The sequence below is a fragment of the Equus quagga genome, chromosome 2 (genome assembly GCF_021613505.1).
Source record: "Equus quagga isolate Etosha38 chromosome 2, UCLA_HA_Equagga_1.0, whole genome shotgun sequence".
Taxonomy (NCBI): domain Eukaryota; kingdom Metazoa; phylum Chordata; class Mammalia; order Perissodactyla; family Equidae; genus Equus; species Equus quagga.
In genome coordinates, this window is record NC_060268.1 from 127,815,668 (window position 1) to 127,829,617 (window position 13,950).

Consider the following 13,950-nt stretch of genomic DNA (forward strand, 5'->3'; position numbering starts at 1 on the left):
TTTTAGCAGAGAATCCTACAATGCAAAGCCAAATTTGGAAACCGATGATTCAGTCCAACCTCCTCAATTTACAGGTGAGATTCAGAAAGTTAAATGACCACCCAGAGTTATCTACCAAAACAGTGGTAAAGTCAAGGCTAGATATTCCAACTCTAGCCCAATTATCTTTCTATTATACTTGGACATTTCAAAAAACCTAGACTGGTGTGATAAGACTTGCTCTTAGCGACCCATGCCGGGTCACAAATAACCAACGCTTGTTTTCTTCTCTTTCTTTTGAGCTTTCTTTTCAAAGTGCTCATAAGTCGTCTATTTAATAACCTGTTCTAAAGGTATGTCAGGAGTCAATATTAACAAGAGCTACCACAGTTGCAAAAAGGAAAAAATGTGGAAGAGAAAACCAGACATCAGGAACCCCCTGATGAAAAAACACACCACCACCGATATTCTTCCGAACCAAACTTGAGCCTGATCAAGTCTGTGGATCCAGCTGGCAATTTACAGGCAGTAACTATATCTTGAACATGCAATCACACAGAACCCTACAGTTCAAATGGCCCAGGTTCTGCAAAGATAAGTTATAAGGAAAAGAAAGGCATGAAGAGGGAACCTGAGATTAAACGAGATTTAAAAGACATATAAAAAAAATTTTTTTTAAAGGAGAACTAAACAATTAAAAAAGCATAAGGAAGTTTGTTATAAAAGTCAGCATAATGGTTACTTTTGAGGGGAAGGGGCTGTGACTGGGATGGGACATATGGGATGGCTGGCAAAGTTCTCCTTCTTGACTTGAACAGTTATTACAAGAAAATATGCCTTACATAATTCATTTTTGTTTTGTGTGGTTTTCTCTATGTGTTTTGTTTTACAATAAAAAGGTTAAAAATGAAAAAAATCTCAGGTCAATAAATAAACAGATTCCAGATTATCTTTTGAGAAACAGAAAATATTTACCTATAAGAGATTTATCATTTTTTAAGTGTACTCTATAGTTATTGATTAGATCTACATACAATCTCTAGCAATTCCAAAAATTTAATTTGAATGCCAGCTATTTTTAAAAAAATATAGTATCATCACATAAAGTATCTTTATTTCCTTAAACATTCCCCTCTTCCTTATCCCATAAACATCAGCCATGAACTCCTAATTGGTCCAGATGACATAAGATTACTTTAAACTAGGCAGGGATTGTTCCCTACTAGATTTAAAAACAGTAAATAAACAAACCAAATAAATATTTAGTGAGAGTCTATTATATAGATAATACTATGATGCATTTATGGAGAATACAGAAGCACACTCTGATCCCCTGATCTTAAAAAGCTTATAACCTGGCAGGAGAGCTATTTACTTACTTGTCATATCTATAAATTAAGTATCTGAGATATTGGCAGGTTCAACGTCTCCCTAGAAAGGAGACTAGATTGGTGTCCCTACCCGCTCCACCCCCACCATATTAACAAGTCTTCTTTTCCATAAACCAAAGACTACTTCCTTTACTGTTCTTTCATTTGACATGTTCTATCCTTTTGATGATTTTGTCTGCTCTTTTTAGGCCTCTTCTGTTTCTCTCCATCTTTTTAAAGGAAGAGTACCAGGAGAGTAAAGTTGAAAACCAAAAGATTTATTTCAGAAACAACACTAAGAAGGCAACAGAAGAATTTGGCAAAGGACGAGAGTAGACAATGCAGTAAACGATTAATAAACTTAAGTTCAACCTATCTAGTAACCAAAGAAATGCTAATTATAAGAATAGTATCATTTTTGCCCATCAACATAGCAAACATTAAAAATGCTACGTTGAGTAAAACAAGCCATTATAAGTGGACATGTGATTTGATGCAAATTTCCCAGTTTAACATGTATTAACACCCTTCAAATATTCATGTTTTTTGGTCCAGGAACTCGCTTCCAGGAATTCATTCTAAGGAAATAATCTTATGCTACAGAAATTTAAAGAAAAATGTATGCACATAGATGTCTGTATCACCAAAGATATGGTGATATACTACAAGCCATCTGAAAAATAGAAACTACTTAAATATCCAATAATAGGGAAAAGATATGCTTAATATACTATTTATAGTTAAACATTAATGCAGACAGACCAAAAGGAAACACACCCAAATTTTAACAGTGAGTGATTTCCATACGATGGGACTATAATTATTTTTTTTCCCAAACTGTCTACCGTGTATATATATTACTTTTAACAAACAATGTGGAAAAACTCTTTTATATTAAAAAAAATTATTTCAAATGTTTTATGGCTTGATTTTGTCTATATTACCATTCCTCAGTATCACAGACTAATGAGTATTGGTCATATTCCCTAAGGTATAAAAATAATCTTACACATCATTTGACAAGAAAAAGGGGAAAAAGTGAAACGTTACAGAAGGTATCATAAATGTATCTCACCATGCATGGATACATTCCAAATGTACTTAAGTCCTCTACAGAGTACCAAGAAATGAGATCAATAGACACGATGGTAGTAGTATAGAGAGAGAAGCCACAAAGAATGAGAAAGAAACTTAGAAAGGTATACCAGAGAAGTATCCCTAATATCTACAATTCAACTTCATGTTAAAGGAGAAACAAAATGTGAGTGAATCGCAGCCCCACCAGAGAAACTGTCTGAAGCTAAACAGATGCACATGGTCACAAACACACAAAATTTTGCATGCAATTTAGTTTAGACTCTCCCTCGTAACCCTTGCAATTTATGAATCTTTCCTGTAAATGTTCTAACGAATCAAGGATTTTAGCTGATCTTCAGGAAAAAAAATTTCTGTCTCTAATAAAACCATTCAAATTTATAAACAGCACAGACCACTTTGATGACTAATTCTAATATGCTACAACTAGGTAATTCTCCCAAACAAAAGATGTACCTTTCCCGAAACAGATTCTCCATCATAGAAAAGATAGTGTTTTTCTACTTTGCCATCTTCAGTTTTCATTTCTGCCATTTTCCTGGTTTCCCCATCATTAAGGACAACATCGATCTCACAAATGGGACCAAAAAAGCCTCCAAGAAAACTCTGAAATAAAAAGAAAATGCACACAATTATCATGTTTTGTTATTCACTACATTTTGTAATTAAAATTTAATTACCTATGACCTACAGTTACACAGCCTGCAAACCTGTGAGTCCACAAGGAAACTTACATCAAATTCTACATCAAAACTAAATATAGTACAACAATATGCACATAGTTAATACTGTACTATACATTTAAAAATTTATCAAATTCATGTTACATAGTTTTTACAATAAAAAAAGACAAAAAGAAAACTAAACAAATTTAAACATGCTATAATTTCAATCATTTCCATAGATAATCATTATAAATAATCAAATACTAACATGTACCAGAAATCTAAAAAATTAATTCTCAACATCTGGATTTGAAGTTACCTTTAGTTATACTTCTATTAGGTTCTTTCATTATAGCAGAACTCATACAATCCAAATTACTCATCCAAATCCAAATGAATTATTACAATGTACTACTTATTGTAAATCTACTTCTATACGGATCTGAACAGGATGTGTCACATTATATAAGCCCTTGGAATAAAACTGGCTCTAATAAAGGAGACTAATTAAATTTCTGTGAAGTTTTCCAAAGAAAACGTTTAAGCCTTGTTCTGTAAATCCTAATCTAACAGAAATCTAAAGGACAAAGATCAATTGCCTATGAATGCCAAAACACATTAGTTGGTAATAATACAGCTATTCCAATATCAGATAGAGTTATGGATTATTTTTGTCAATAATGAAAGCTAGTCTTTTTTTTAAATTTACATGGAGAACAGTCTCCTATCCTGTCATCCTACATCCCTTCTTACTTCGCCCTACACAAAAACCACAGTGATCTCTGAAAAATGTAAATCCAGGGCTGGCCTGGCGGCAAAGCGGTTAAGTTCACGCACTCTGCTCCAGTGGCCCAAGTTTCGCAGACTTAAATATCACTCATCAAGCCACACTGTGGCAGTGCCCCACATATAAAGTAGAGGAAGACTGGCATGGATGTTAGCTCAGGGACAATCTTCCTCAAGCAAAAAGAGGAAGATTGGCAACAGATGTTAGCTCAGGGCCAATCTTCCTCACCAAAAGGAAACCAAACCAAAACAAAAAAAGCATAAATCTAATCATATCATTCTCTGTTTAAAATCCTTCAGTGGGCTGGTGAGAATATAAATTGGAACAACTACTTTAGAAAATATTTAGCACCATCTGGTAAAGCTAAAGATATACATATTCCATGACCCAGCAATTACACTCCTAGGTATCCACCCTAAACAGAAACTCTTACACATATGAACCAGGAGACAAATAATAAGAATGTTCATCACATCATTGTTCATAACAGCCCCAAATAGGAAACGATCCAAATATCCATCACTGAGAATGGATACATAAATTTTAGTCTATATTCAACACTGGGAAATGGAATGAGATACAACTATAGACAACAAGGATGAATCTCACACACACAATATTGAAAGATGCCAGACACAAAAAGAATACACACTATAGGATTCCATTGATTAAAAAGTCAAAAACATGTAACGTACATTATAGTACTGTAGTAGAAGTCAGGAACTGGTTGGAAGAAGGCACAAAAGGATCTTCTAGGGTGTTAGTAATGGTTTTTTTTTTTGTTTTGATCTGAGTGCTTGAGACACAGGTATGTTCACTTTATGGAAATTCAGAAGGTGAACACTTGTCACTTTTCTATAACTGTTTACTTCCATGAAATGTTATTTTAAATACATACACAGTGTATTCCTTAAGGTGGCCTACATATATCTCACTTTATCCATCTCTCCAGCCTCACTAGCCTCAAATGATTCAAGTTCATGAAATTTGTCCGTCAGTCTCCCTCTTCTCCTAGACCAAGAATCTTAACTTAATTCACTCGTCCTTTGAGTATCAGTTTGACCCACCTCCATACAGATTCCTTCGCTAACTTCCTAATCAAAACTGTATTCTCCAAATTCAGGTCTCACAATGCCATGTAGTTTTACTTCATCATTTATTATAATTGGTGTGCTTATTTAGTACCTGACACCCTGAATGAACTGTAAACTCCATGAGGACAGATACTTTTCCTTTGCTCATGGCTGAAGACTCAGTAGTTAGGGGCAGCGTGTAGCATGTAGTAGAAAGCACTCAAATACCTGTTGAATGTTAAATTAATTTTAAACAAAACACATACTGTCCTAATAATAAAAAATAAGTGGATACACAAAAGAAATGAGCTAGAATCTGGCATTTTTGGTAAGACTGGCCCTCCCCCAGGAAGTGAGCATTAGTGCAGCAGCTTAGTACAAGGCACTTGCGTTGTCTCAGGTCCGTCCTCAGGTGGCAGGTTAACAGTAAGCGAGCTAATGATCTTCGTAAAGCTAGGGAGGTCACAGGGTGATGCTGTGATCAAAAGAGAGAGTGTTTTCCTAAATTCTGAGCTTGCTTCTTTGTTTTTATTAATCTTATATTAACAAGAGGATTTTAACTTCAAGAAATCAACTCAAAGAATGGCCAGATTAGTATTTTTGACATACTCCAAAGACACAAAGAGCAAATTTTCCTCTTGACAAGATGTTTTAACCTTTCGTAACAACATTACAAATAAACTCTACTCTAAACCAGAAAACTAATTTTAATCAGAAAACTATTCTAAACTTGAGAGAATGAAAAATATCAATGATAGGTCACATGCAATGTCCCTTTCTAGTTAGTTTTCATACCCCAAGTTTTAAACTCAAAACTTGCTCAACATGGTGTATTTTCTCCTAAGGGCTACAGATATGAGAATGTATAGCAGCACAAAATCAATCAGCTGATATTTACTAATTATCAACTATGTGCAAAGCACGGAGCCAGCAAAGGGGGTCGGGAGGTGCTCATGTAGGAGGAGCTACTATGAAAGGGTAGAAGACAACAGCTTCGTTTGAGTTATAAAATAGAAGCAGGAAAATAAAATTTAATTTTCTCATTTCCTCTTACTATTTTCCAGAGCTGCTTCCAAGAAAAGTGAGATTTGAAAACTATAAAAATTGTTTTACAGATAAAATATTATAACTTTTTTCCACATACATATACTTAACACATAGAGCTGAATTTGGGATTCGAAAGCTGATATTAAAAGATCAAGGGGGCCTGCCTGGCGGTGTAGTGGTTAAGTTCAAACGCTCTGTTTCGGTGGTCTGGGGTTCGAGGGCTGGGATCCGGCACGCAAGCACCATCCCACATACAAAGTAGAGGAAGACTGGCAGAGATGTTAGCTCAGGGCCAATCTTCCTCACAAAAAAATTTTAGAAATAATAAAAGATCAAGTTATCAAAAGTAAAATAAAATAAAAATGGTCACTAATTAAAATGGTGTACACTTAAGAGCCTTATAAAACTTCACAATTATAATTAAACAAGTCTTATTTTGACACCATATGTAAAAATTTAAAATTCCTAGGCATTAAAAGTATATAAAAACGATGTGTTATCCTCTATTATTTTCCATATGCACGAAGTATTTCATAACTAAGAATGAAAAGTAGACTTACTTTTCAACACAATCAAAACACTAAGATTGGGAGAGATCAAAAGGGAAAAAAAAGCCTAGTATAGTATATGCAAAACAATAATAGGTTGAGTAATAAATTATAGCACTTTAACGAGGTTAATGACGCCATGAGAATTTGGCCCTGGGTTAACATCCAGTTTTTTACACTAGGACAAATCAAAAATGAACTAGTCTTACTAAAAGCCTCCACAAAATTGTAGATGTCTTACATTTAACAAGCAGACAACAGAGAGAAAAAATATCTGAGAAAAAAGTTTGTCTTTTTTCTTTTCCTTCTAAAAGGAGTTGAAAGATTCTCTACCCAATGCCTTGGTTTTTGAAGTTTTCATTTCAAGATGTGCATCTTCTGTCATTTCAAACAAAAAGTCATATCATTAAAATCTTTTTTATTCACAAATTATAATATTTCTCCTGATATGTACAGAGGAAACAAAATACAGAATTGTCAGGACTGTGAAGTCTAGAAAAGAGAAGGGAATAAAAATTGTAACGAGGGTTACTCGACAAAACATAGACTTTTGCTGAAATACAGAAGGCAATTTGAGATCTTTTAAGTCAAAGACTACATGGAAAAGATATCTAGAAAAGACTTCTGATAAAGATAGCTTCAAGCGAGCATTTAGAATATGAGGTTTGCAGGAGCAATACCAGACAATATAAGACAATCAATATACAAGTAAAACTCTTAAATAGCTACACTGCAATATATATGACCATTAAAACATTATAGTAACTGTTCTTACAGTTTTCTAATCGTGACCTAAACTTCATATCACCGACTTTAGGTTAATTTTTGTCCTATAATTTGTAAACCCAATATTGAGTATCACCCATCTAACAAAACTACACGTGGATATGTTAAAAGACAAACTTTTTAGACCTCACTGAAGAAATTTCACTACTCCAGCTGATGTAAAGAAATGCAACTCAAGGTGAGGCGGAGGGGACGCTCTCAAAATTTATTCACTTAGCCCATAGACAAGCAATGAAACAGCAAATTTTCATACATATATTACATCTGTGCCCATTTCAGTTTAGTTTATGTCTCACAAGTAACTTGAAAATAAAAATAAACTGCTCCTGAACATAATTCAAAAACTTATTAAAAGTAATAATTTTAAATGTAAGCAAAACATAGGAGAGCTTTTAAGTTTTCTTTGCAAATTACAGTCAATTAAAGAAGCCTTCAGTGACTCCCCGACAAAGCGAGGTCTCCCAATACTTCCTTCTTGGTAGTTATCACAACTGTGATTTCCACGTTAAACAAATTATTACACAAATAAATGTTTATCTCCCTCTAGACTGTAAGCTACAAGACAGCAAGGGCTGTTGCAGTCTTGCTCACAGCCCCTGGGCACACCTAAGTAATCATTTGTTAAATCAAAGAAAAGAAGACTCCAAGAATGAACATGTCTGTCTACTTTTTTTTTGATTAAAAGAACACGATTTCTGACTTTAAAATATATTTATTCACAGTACCTTTTTTTTTTTTTTTTTTATAAACCTAGCCTGGTCTTTAGGCAGAAGTTTCAAGCAGTTTATTGAACCAGTAAGCTTCAGGAAAGCAGGTAGTATAAGGAGAGCACACAGTAGGCGCTCAACATCTGCTTGCTCAAAGAAACGAATAAACGAATACTACCATAAAATGAGCCAAATGAGCTCCAATCTAGAGGAGATTGCCAACACACAAAGTTAAATGCCCCCGTGCCCACGCTGGCGCTTCCCACTAACTGTATTCTGATCTCCCTCCCTCCTCTCTCCGTAGGCCATTTCAACATCCCAAAGCAGTCAAGTTTCTAGAAATGGCTTGGGGAAGGAAATGGGAGCCAATGCTTAAACCAGAGGGCACGAAACTAGTGTCTTCGGAGTTAAAGACGTCCCCCATCCCAACGTCCTTTTCTTTTTCTCTCCCATTCTACAAGTGTCAACATCAAGGCTGCACTGGGGTCAGGAAATGGCAGAATGTCATCATATCCAGGAAAAAGAGAAAAATCAAGTTTATCAAGCTCGTGACACACTGGAAGAGAGTGACCAAGTCCCCGGGCCCGGACCTGGGGGACTCCTGGGTCATCCCACTTGAAGGGAAGCGAGGCTGCCCGGGACGAGCGGAGGGACCAGCTACCTTGGAAGGGGAGGCGGCGGCGAGCCCCCGCAGAGGCAGGGTCCGAGTACCCAGCCAGGGCCCCCAGAGCCGGTCAAGGAACGCCGGCAGAGGCTCCGACATGGCCAGGAGAGCGCGCCGCCGCCCGCAGGTGCTCGGGCCTCGCCGAGACCGGGACGAGGCGGCGCCGCCCGCTCTTCCCCGACCCCGCGGTGGCCCGACAGGCCTACCCCGGCTCCCCGCCCTGCTCGCCTGCCCGCTCCTGCAGCTCCCCGCGGCCCCTCCCGCGACTCCGGGCCCGCCGTTGGCCGTCCCGCCGTGCTCGGGGCGAGGGCTGGCGGCGAGCGCGCGCGGCGCCGCGCACTCACCATTGTCACTGCCGCCACCACCACGTCCCCCCCACTTCACTCCTCTTCCCTCAGGAGAACTCCCGGCCCCGGCTCCCTCCGCCCCGGCGCCCCGTCACGTGACCCCGAGCCGCGGGCCGCACGTGACCCCTCCCTTCCTTTCCTCCCTTCCCCCGGCACCGGCCCCCTCCGGGCCGCTCGCCCCGCCCTACTGGCCGGCCAGGCCCTGGGAGGAGACGCCGTTTGGAGGCGGGGCCCGGTGCAACACGCTACGGCGGGGGGCGTGGCCACCGAGATGACGTAAAGGGGGGGCCGGGCGGACGTAGGCTCCCCGGGCCCTCTCCCCCCCCCCCCCCCCCCGCCCGTCTTCTGTCACGTGACGGGCGGTTCGCTGACTGGCGTGTCGGCCACACCCGGTTCCTCTTGCCTCTGGAACATTGAGTAGCTGGGACGGAAGGAAGGAGGGAAGGAAGGGTTTGTTCAGGAGGCGCTCTCCGCAGCTGGATCCCTGGGCCGCCGAGGCGAAGGGGAGCTGTTAACCGAGGCCGTGCTTCCTTAGGCCTCGCGAGAGACGTGCTCTCTCAGTCCAGGATGAGGCATTCTCCCGCCTTTCTCGAACTCTACCCAGCTCCCTCTCCCTCTGAGAGCTTCTGGGTTTTGAGAACGTGTCGGCTTTGTCACCTCAGAAGAGACGACCAGTAGAAGTGTTAGGGTGCTACATCCGTTGCTTCGTAAAGGGCACGGATAGCTCGTGAGCTGTCCGCCCGGAGCTGTAGAGGGCTCACAGAGGACTCATATCGCCCTGCCCTCGCGACAGGGGCAAATGCTTTCCTTTGGCTGCAGTACCCTGGCTTTAACCGCATCCTAATCGCGGTGGTGTAAGCCTAGGGGACCTCCTGATAAATGGAATCCTGCTTTAGGATTTCAAAACTTAGTGTTGAACCACCGCATTGCTCTCTATGCGTATATCCAAAGCAGAAAAGAATGACACTCTGAAGGTACCGTAATTATCCCGTCACAAAACAGAATCAAGTTTGTGAAGCAGGGCAAGCAAGTCTCAAATGTAAAAGGCTTGAGACTAGAGTATGGTCTCTAATCACAATAGAATTAAACTACAAATAGCAAAAAGATAGCTAGAAAATCCGCAAGTATTTGGAAACCAAGCAACATAATTCTAAAGCGCTGTGTCAAAGAAGACATCAGTGGAAACTTTAAAATATTTGAACTAAAAGATAATGAAAATACAACATAACAGGATTTATGGGATACAATTTCAAGTAGTGTTTGGAGGAAGATCTGTAGCTTTAAATGCATGTAGTTGAGAAGAAGAAAGGTTTAAAATCAGCAATGTAAGTTCAAATCAGGAAGATTAAAAAAAGCACATACCATGTAGAGAGGAGCAGGGGATATATGGGAACTCTGTACTTTCTGCTCTCTTTTGTTATGAACTTAAATCTGCTCTAAATAAAGTCGACTAAAAAAAAGCGTTTGCATATATGGTCAGATGATCTTGACAGAGGTGCCATGACACCTGAGTGGGAAAAGGACAGTGTCTTCAACAAATGATGTTGGGAAAACTGGACATCCACTTGCAGAAGAATGAAGTTGGACCATTACTTTACACCATACACAAAAATTAACTCAAAATGGAGTAAAGACCTAAACATAAGACCTAAAAGTATAGAACTCCTAAAAGGACACATAAGGGAAAATCTTCACAACATTGGCCTTGGTAATGATTTCTCAGATACGACACCAAAAGAACAGGCAACAAAAGCAAAAATAGACGAATGGGACTACATCAAACTTAAAGACTTTTGTGCATCAAAGGACACAGTAGAGTGAAAAGGCAACCTATGGAATGGGAGAAAATATTTCCAAATCATATATCTGATAAGATATCCAAAATATGGAAAAAACTCCTATAATACAATAACATATATATTCTTAATATTCAGAATATATAAAGAACTCCTACAACTCAATAACCAAAAATCAAATAACCTGATTAAACAATGGGCAAAGAGGAGCCAGCCTGGTGGTGCTGCGGTTAGGTTTGCACATTCCACTTTAGCGGCCCAGGCTTTGTTGGTTCGGATCCTGGATGTGGACCTATGCACTGCTTGTCAAGCCATGCTGTGGCAGGTGTCCCATGTATAAAGTAGAGGAAGACAGGTACAGATGTTAGCTCAGGGCCAGTCTTCCTCAGCAAAAAGAGGAGGATTGGCAGCAGATGTTAGCTCTGGGCTAATCTTCCTCAAAAAAAAAAAAAGAATGGGCAAAGAACTTGAATAGAAATTTCTTCAAAGATGATATACAGATATCCAAGAAGCATATGAAAAGATGCTCAGCGTCACTAGTCATCAGAGAAATGTAAATCAAAACCACAAGATATCACCTCACACCCATTAGGATGGTTACTGGGGAAAAAAAAAGAAACAGACAACAAGTGTGAGTGAAGAGGTGGAGAACTTAGAACCATCATGCACTGCTGGTGGGATTGCAAAATGGTGCAGCCCCTATAGAAAGCAGTATGGAAGTTCTTCAAAAAATTGAGAATAGAACTACCGTATGATCCAGCAATCCCACTTCTGGGTATATATCCAAAAGAGTTGAAAGTAGGGTCTCAAAGAGATGTTTGCATACCTACATTCATAACACGTATGAACACTCATGTTCATTCGTGATAGCCAACAGGTAGAAGCAACCCAAATGTTCATGGACAGGTGAGTGGAATATTACTCTCTCTTAAAAAAGAAGAAAATTGTGTCACGTGCTACAACACAGATAAACCATGAGGACATTATGCTAAGGGGAACAAGTGAATCACAAAAAGACTGTATGACTTCACTTATATGGGGTATCTAAAGTAGTCAAATTCATAGAAACAGAAAATAGCATGGTGGTTACCAGAGGTTAGGAGGAAGGGGAAAAGGGAGGGCTTTTTAATGAGTATTGAGTTTCAGATTTGCAAGATGAAAAAGTCCTGGAGATCTTTTTCACAATGTGAATATACTTAACACTACTGAACTGTACCCTTAAAAATGGTTGAGATGGTAAATTTTATATTATGTGTTTTTTACCACAATAAAAAAAGCAAATTAAACTTTGAGTAGGAGGAAGGAAAACAAAGATAAGAAGTCAAGAGAATAGAAAATAGACAAGCAATAGAGAAGATCAAGAAATCCAAAAGTTGGTTCTTTGGAAAAATTAATAAAATTGTTAAGCCTCTAGCAATACCGAAGGAGAAAACACAAATTAACAATATTAGGAATGAAAAAGAGGACAGCATTTCAGATCCTATAGACATCAAAAGGATAATAGGGGAATATATCAATTTGTCAATAAGTTTGACAAATTAGAGGAAGTGGACAGCTTCCATAAAAACACAACTTTCTGAAATGGACATAAGAGGAAATAAAACACCTAAACAGTCATATATCAGTTAAAGAAATTGGATGCAAAATTTAAAATCTTCCCATCCCAAAACATCTCTAGGCCATAGAATTCACTGGTGAGTTCTACCAAAATGTAATGAAGAAATAACAACAAGTTTTTACATAAACGTTTTAAGAAAATATGGGAAGAGAGAACACTTGCCAACTTCCTTTTTTTTTTTAGCTGAGGAAGACCAGCCCTGAGCTAATATCTGTATCAATCTTCCTCTATTTTATATATGGGTCACCACCACAGCATGGCTGACAAGTAGTGTAGGTCCACACCTGGGATCCAAACCTGTGAACCCGGGCTGCTGAAGAGGAGCACACCAAACTTAACCACCGTGCCGGGAGGCAGCCACTGCCAACTTCTTTTATTGAGGCCAGCATAACCCTGATACCAACACTTGACAAAGACATTACAGGAAAACAGTTACATATCAATATCCTTTGTGAACTTAGCTGCAAAAATCCTAAATCAAGTTTATAAGGCAGAAATTTCTTTAAAAACAGTAATCTGTGGATTAGCCCTACACTGTGGTTAAATGTGCTCCTTTGTGTACCTGTAAAATTCCTGTTTAGTAGAGTGGGACAACATCTTTATACATGTTTTTTTTTTTCTTTATACATGTTTTAAAGTTCATCTCTATTATTGCTGATGCTCAGTTCAGCATTATATATAATGATAAAATGTGAAATGAAACAAGTACAATTCTTTTCCCTAAGACTGTAAAGGAAACAAGGATAAATCAGAGAATGTGTTTTATGTTTTCCTCTCCTTAGATTGATTTTTTATAGGAGTCTCTGTCAAGTAATTGAGAGTATTTGCTGGAGCCAGATATTTGGATTCTGGGATCCTTATATTCATTCATTAAACATATATTTAGTGAGTGCTCGCTAAATACCAGGTGTTGTTCTAGGCTGAGGATTAGAGCCAGTTAGCAAAAATAGTAATAACAGTAACAATAATGGTAATAATATCCTTGCCCCCAAGGAGTTTACATTCTAGTTTAGGAAATGGTGAATAACAAGTAATTAAATAAAATATTTTCAGTTGGAAAAATAAACATGAAATAAAACATGAAATAAAAAGAAATAAACATGTCATGATGAGTGGAAAAGAGCTATTTTTAGATAGGGTGGTAGGAAAGTTACATTTAAACTGAAATCTGAAGGGATGAGTCACCTATTAGAAGAAATGAAGGGAGAAGTTCATTCCAGGCAGAAAGAACATCAAGGGGAGCGGTCCTGAACTAGGAAAAAGCTTAGTTCTTTCCAGGAATGGGAAGACAGTGTAGCGGAAGCCTAGTGAATGACAGGGACAGTAACACAGGATGAGGAGCAGATAGAGAACAGTTGAGTATAGAGAGATCCATAGATGTTGCTCCCAACTCTAGATCCAAAAAGATTGTTGGGTCAGAATTTTAAAGTAGCATGTTCTGATTTTGACTGTGTATCTCTTCACAGTC

At 38.5% G+C, this 13,950-nt stretch overlaps 1 protein-coding gene across 1 annotated transcript in view; it reads right to left on the reverse strand.

Moving 5' to 3' along the window:
- VPS26A (VPS26 retromer complex component A) overlaps nucleotides 1-9,153 on the reverse strand; it is a 31,060-nt gene extending 21,907 nt beyond the window's left edge. Inside the window, exons 1-2 of the mRNA XM_046654245.1 lie at nucleotides 9,066-9,153; nucleotides 2,901-3,050 (exon numbers count right to left, since the gene is read on the reverse strand). Of these exons, the coding sequence (XP_046510201.1) occupies nucleotides 2,901-3,050; nucleotides 9,066-9,068 (153 nt within the window). The 5' untranslated portion in view covers nucleotides 9,069-9,153. The remainder of the gene's footprint in view (nucleotides 1-2,900; nucleotides 3,051-9,065) is intronic.
- Nucleotides 9,154-13,950: the final 4,797 nt, after the last annotated feature.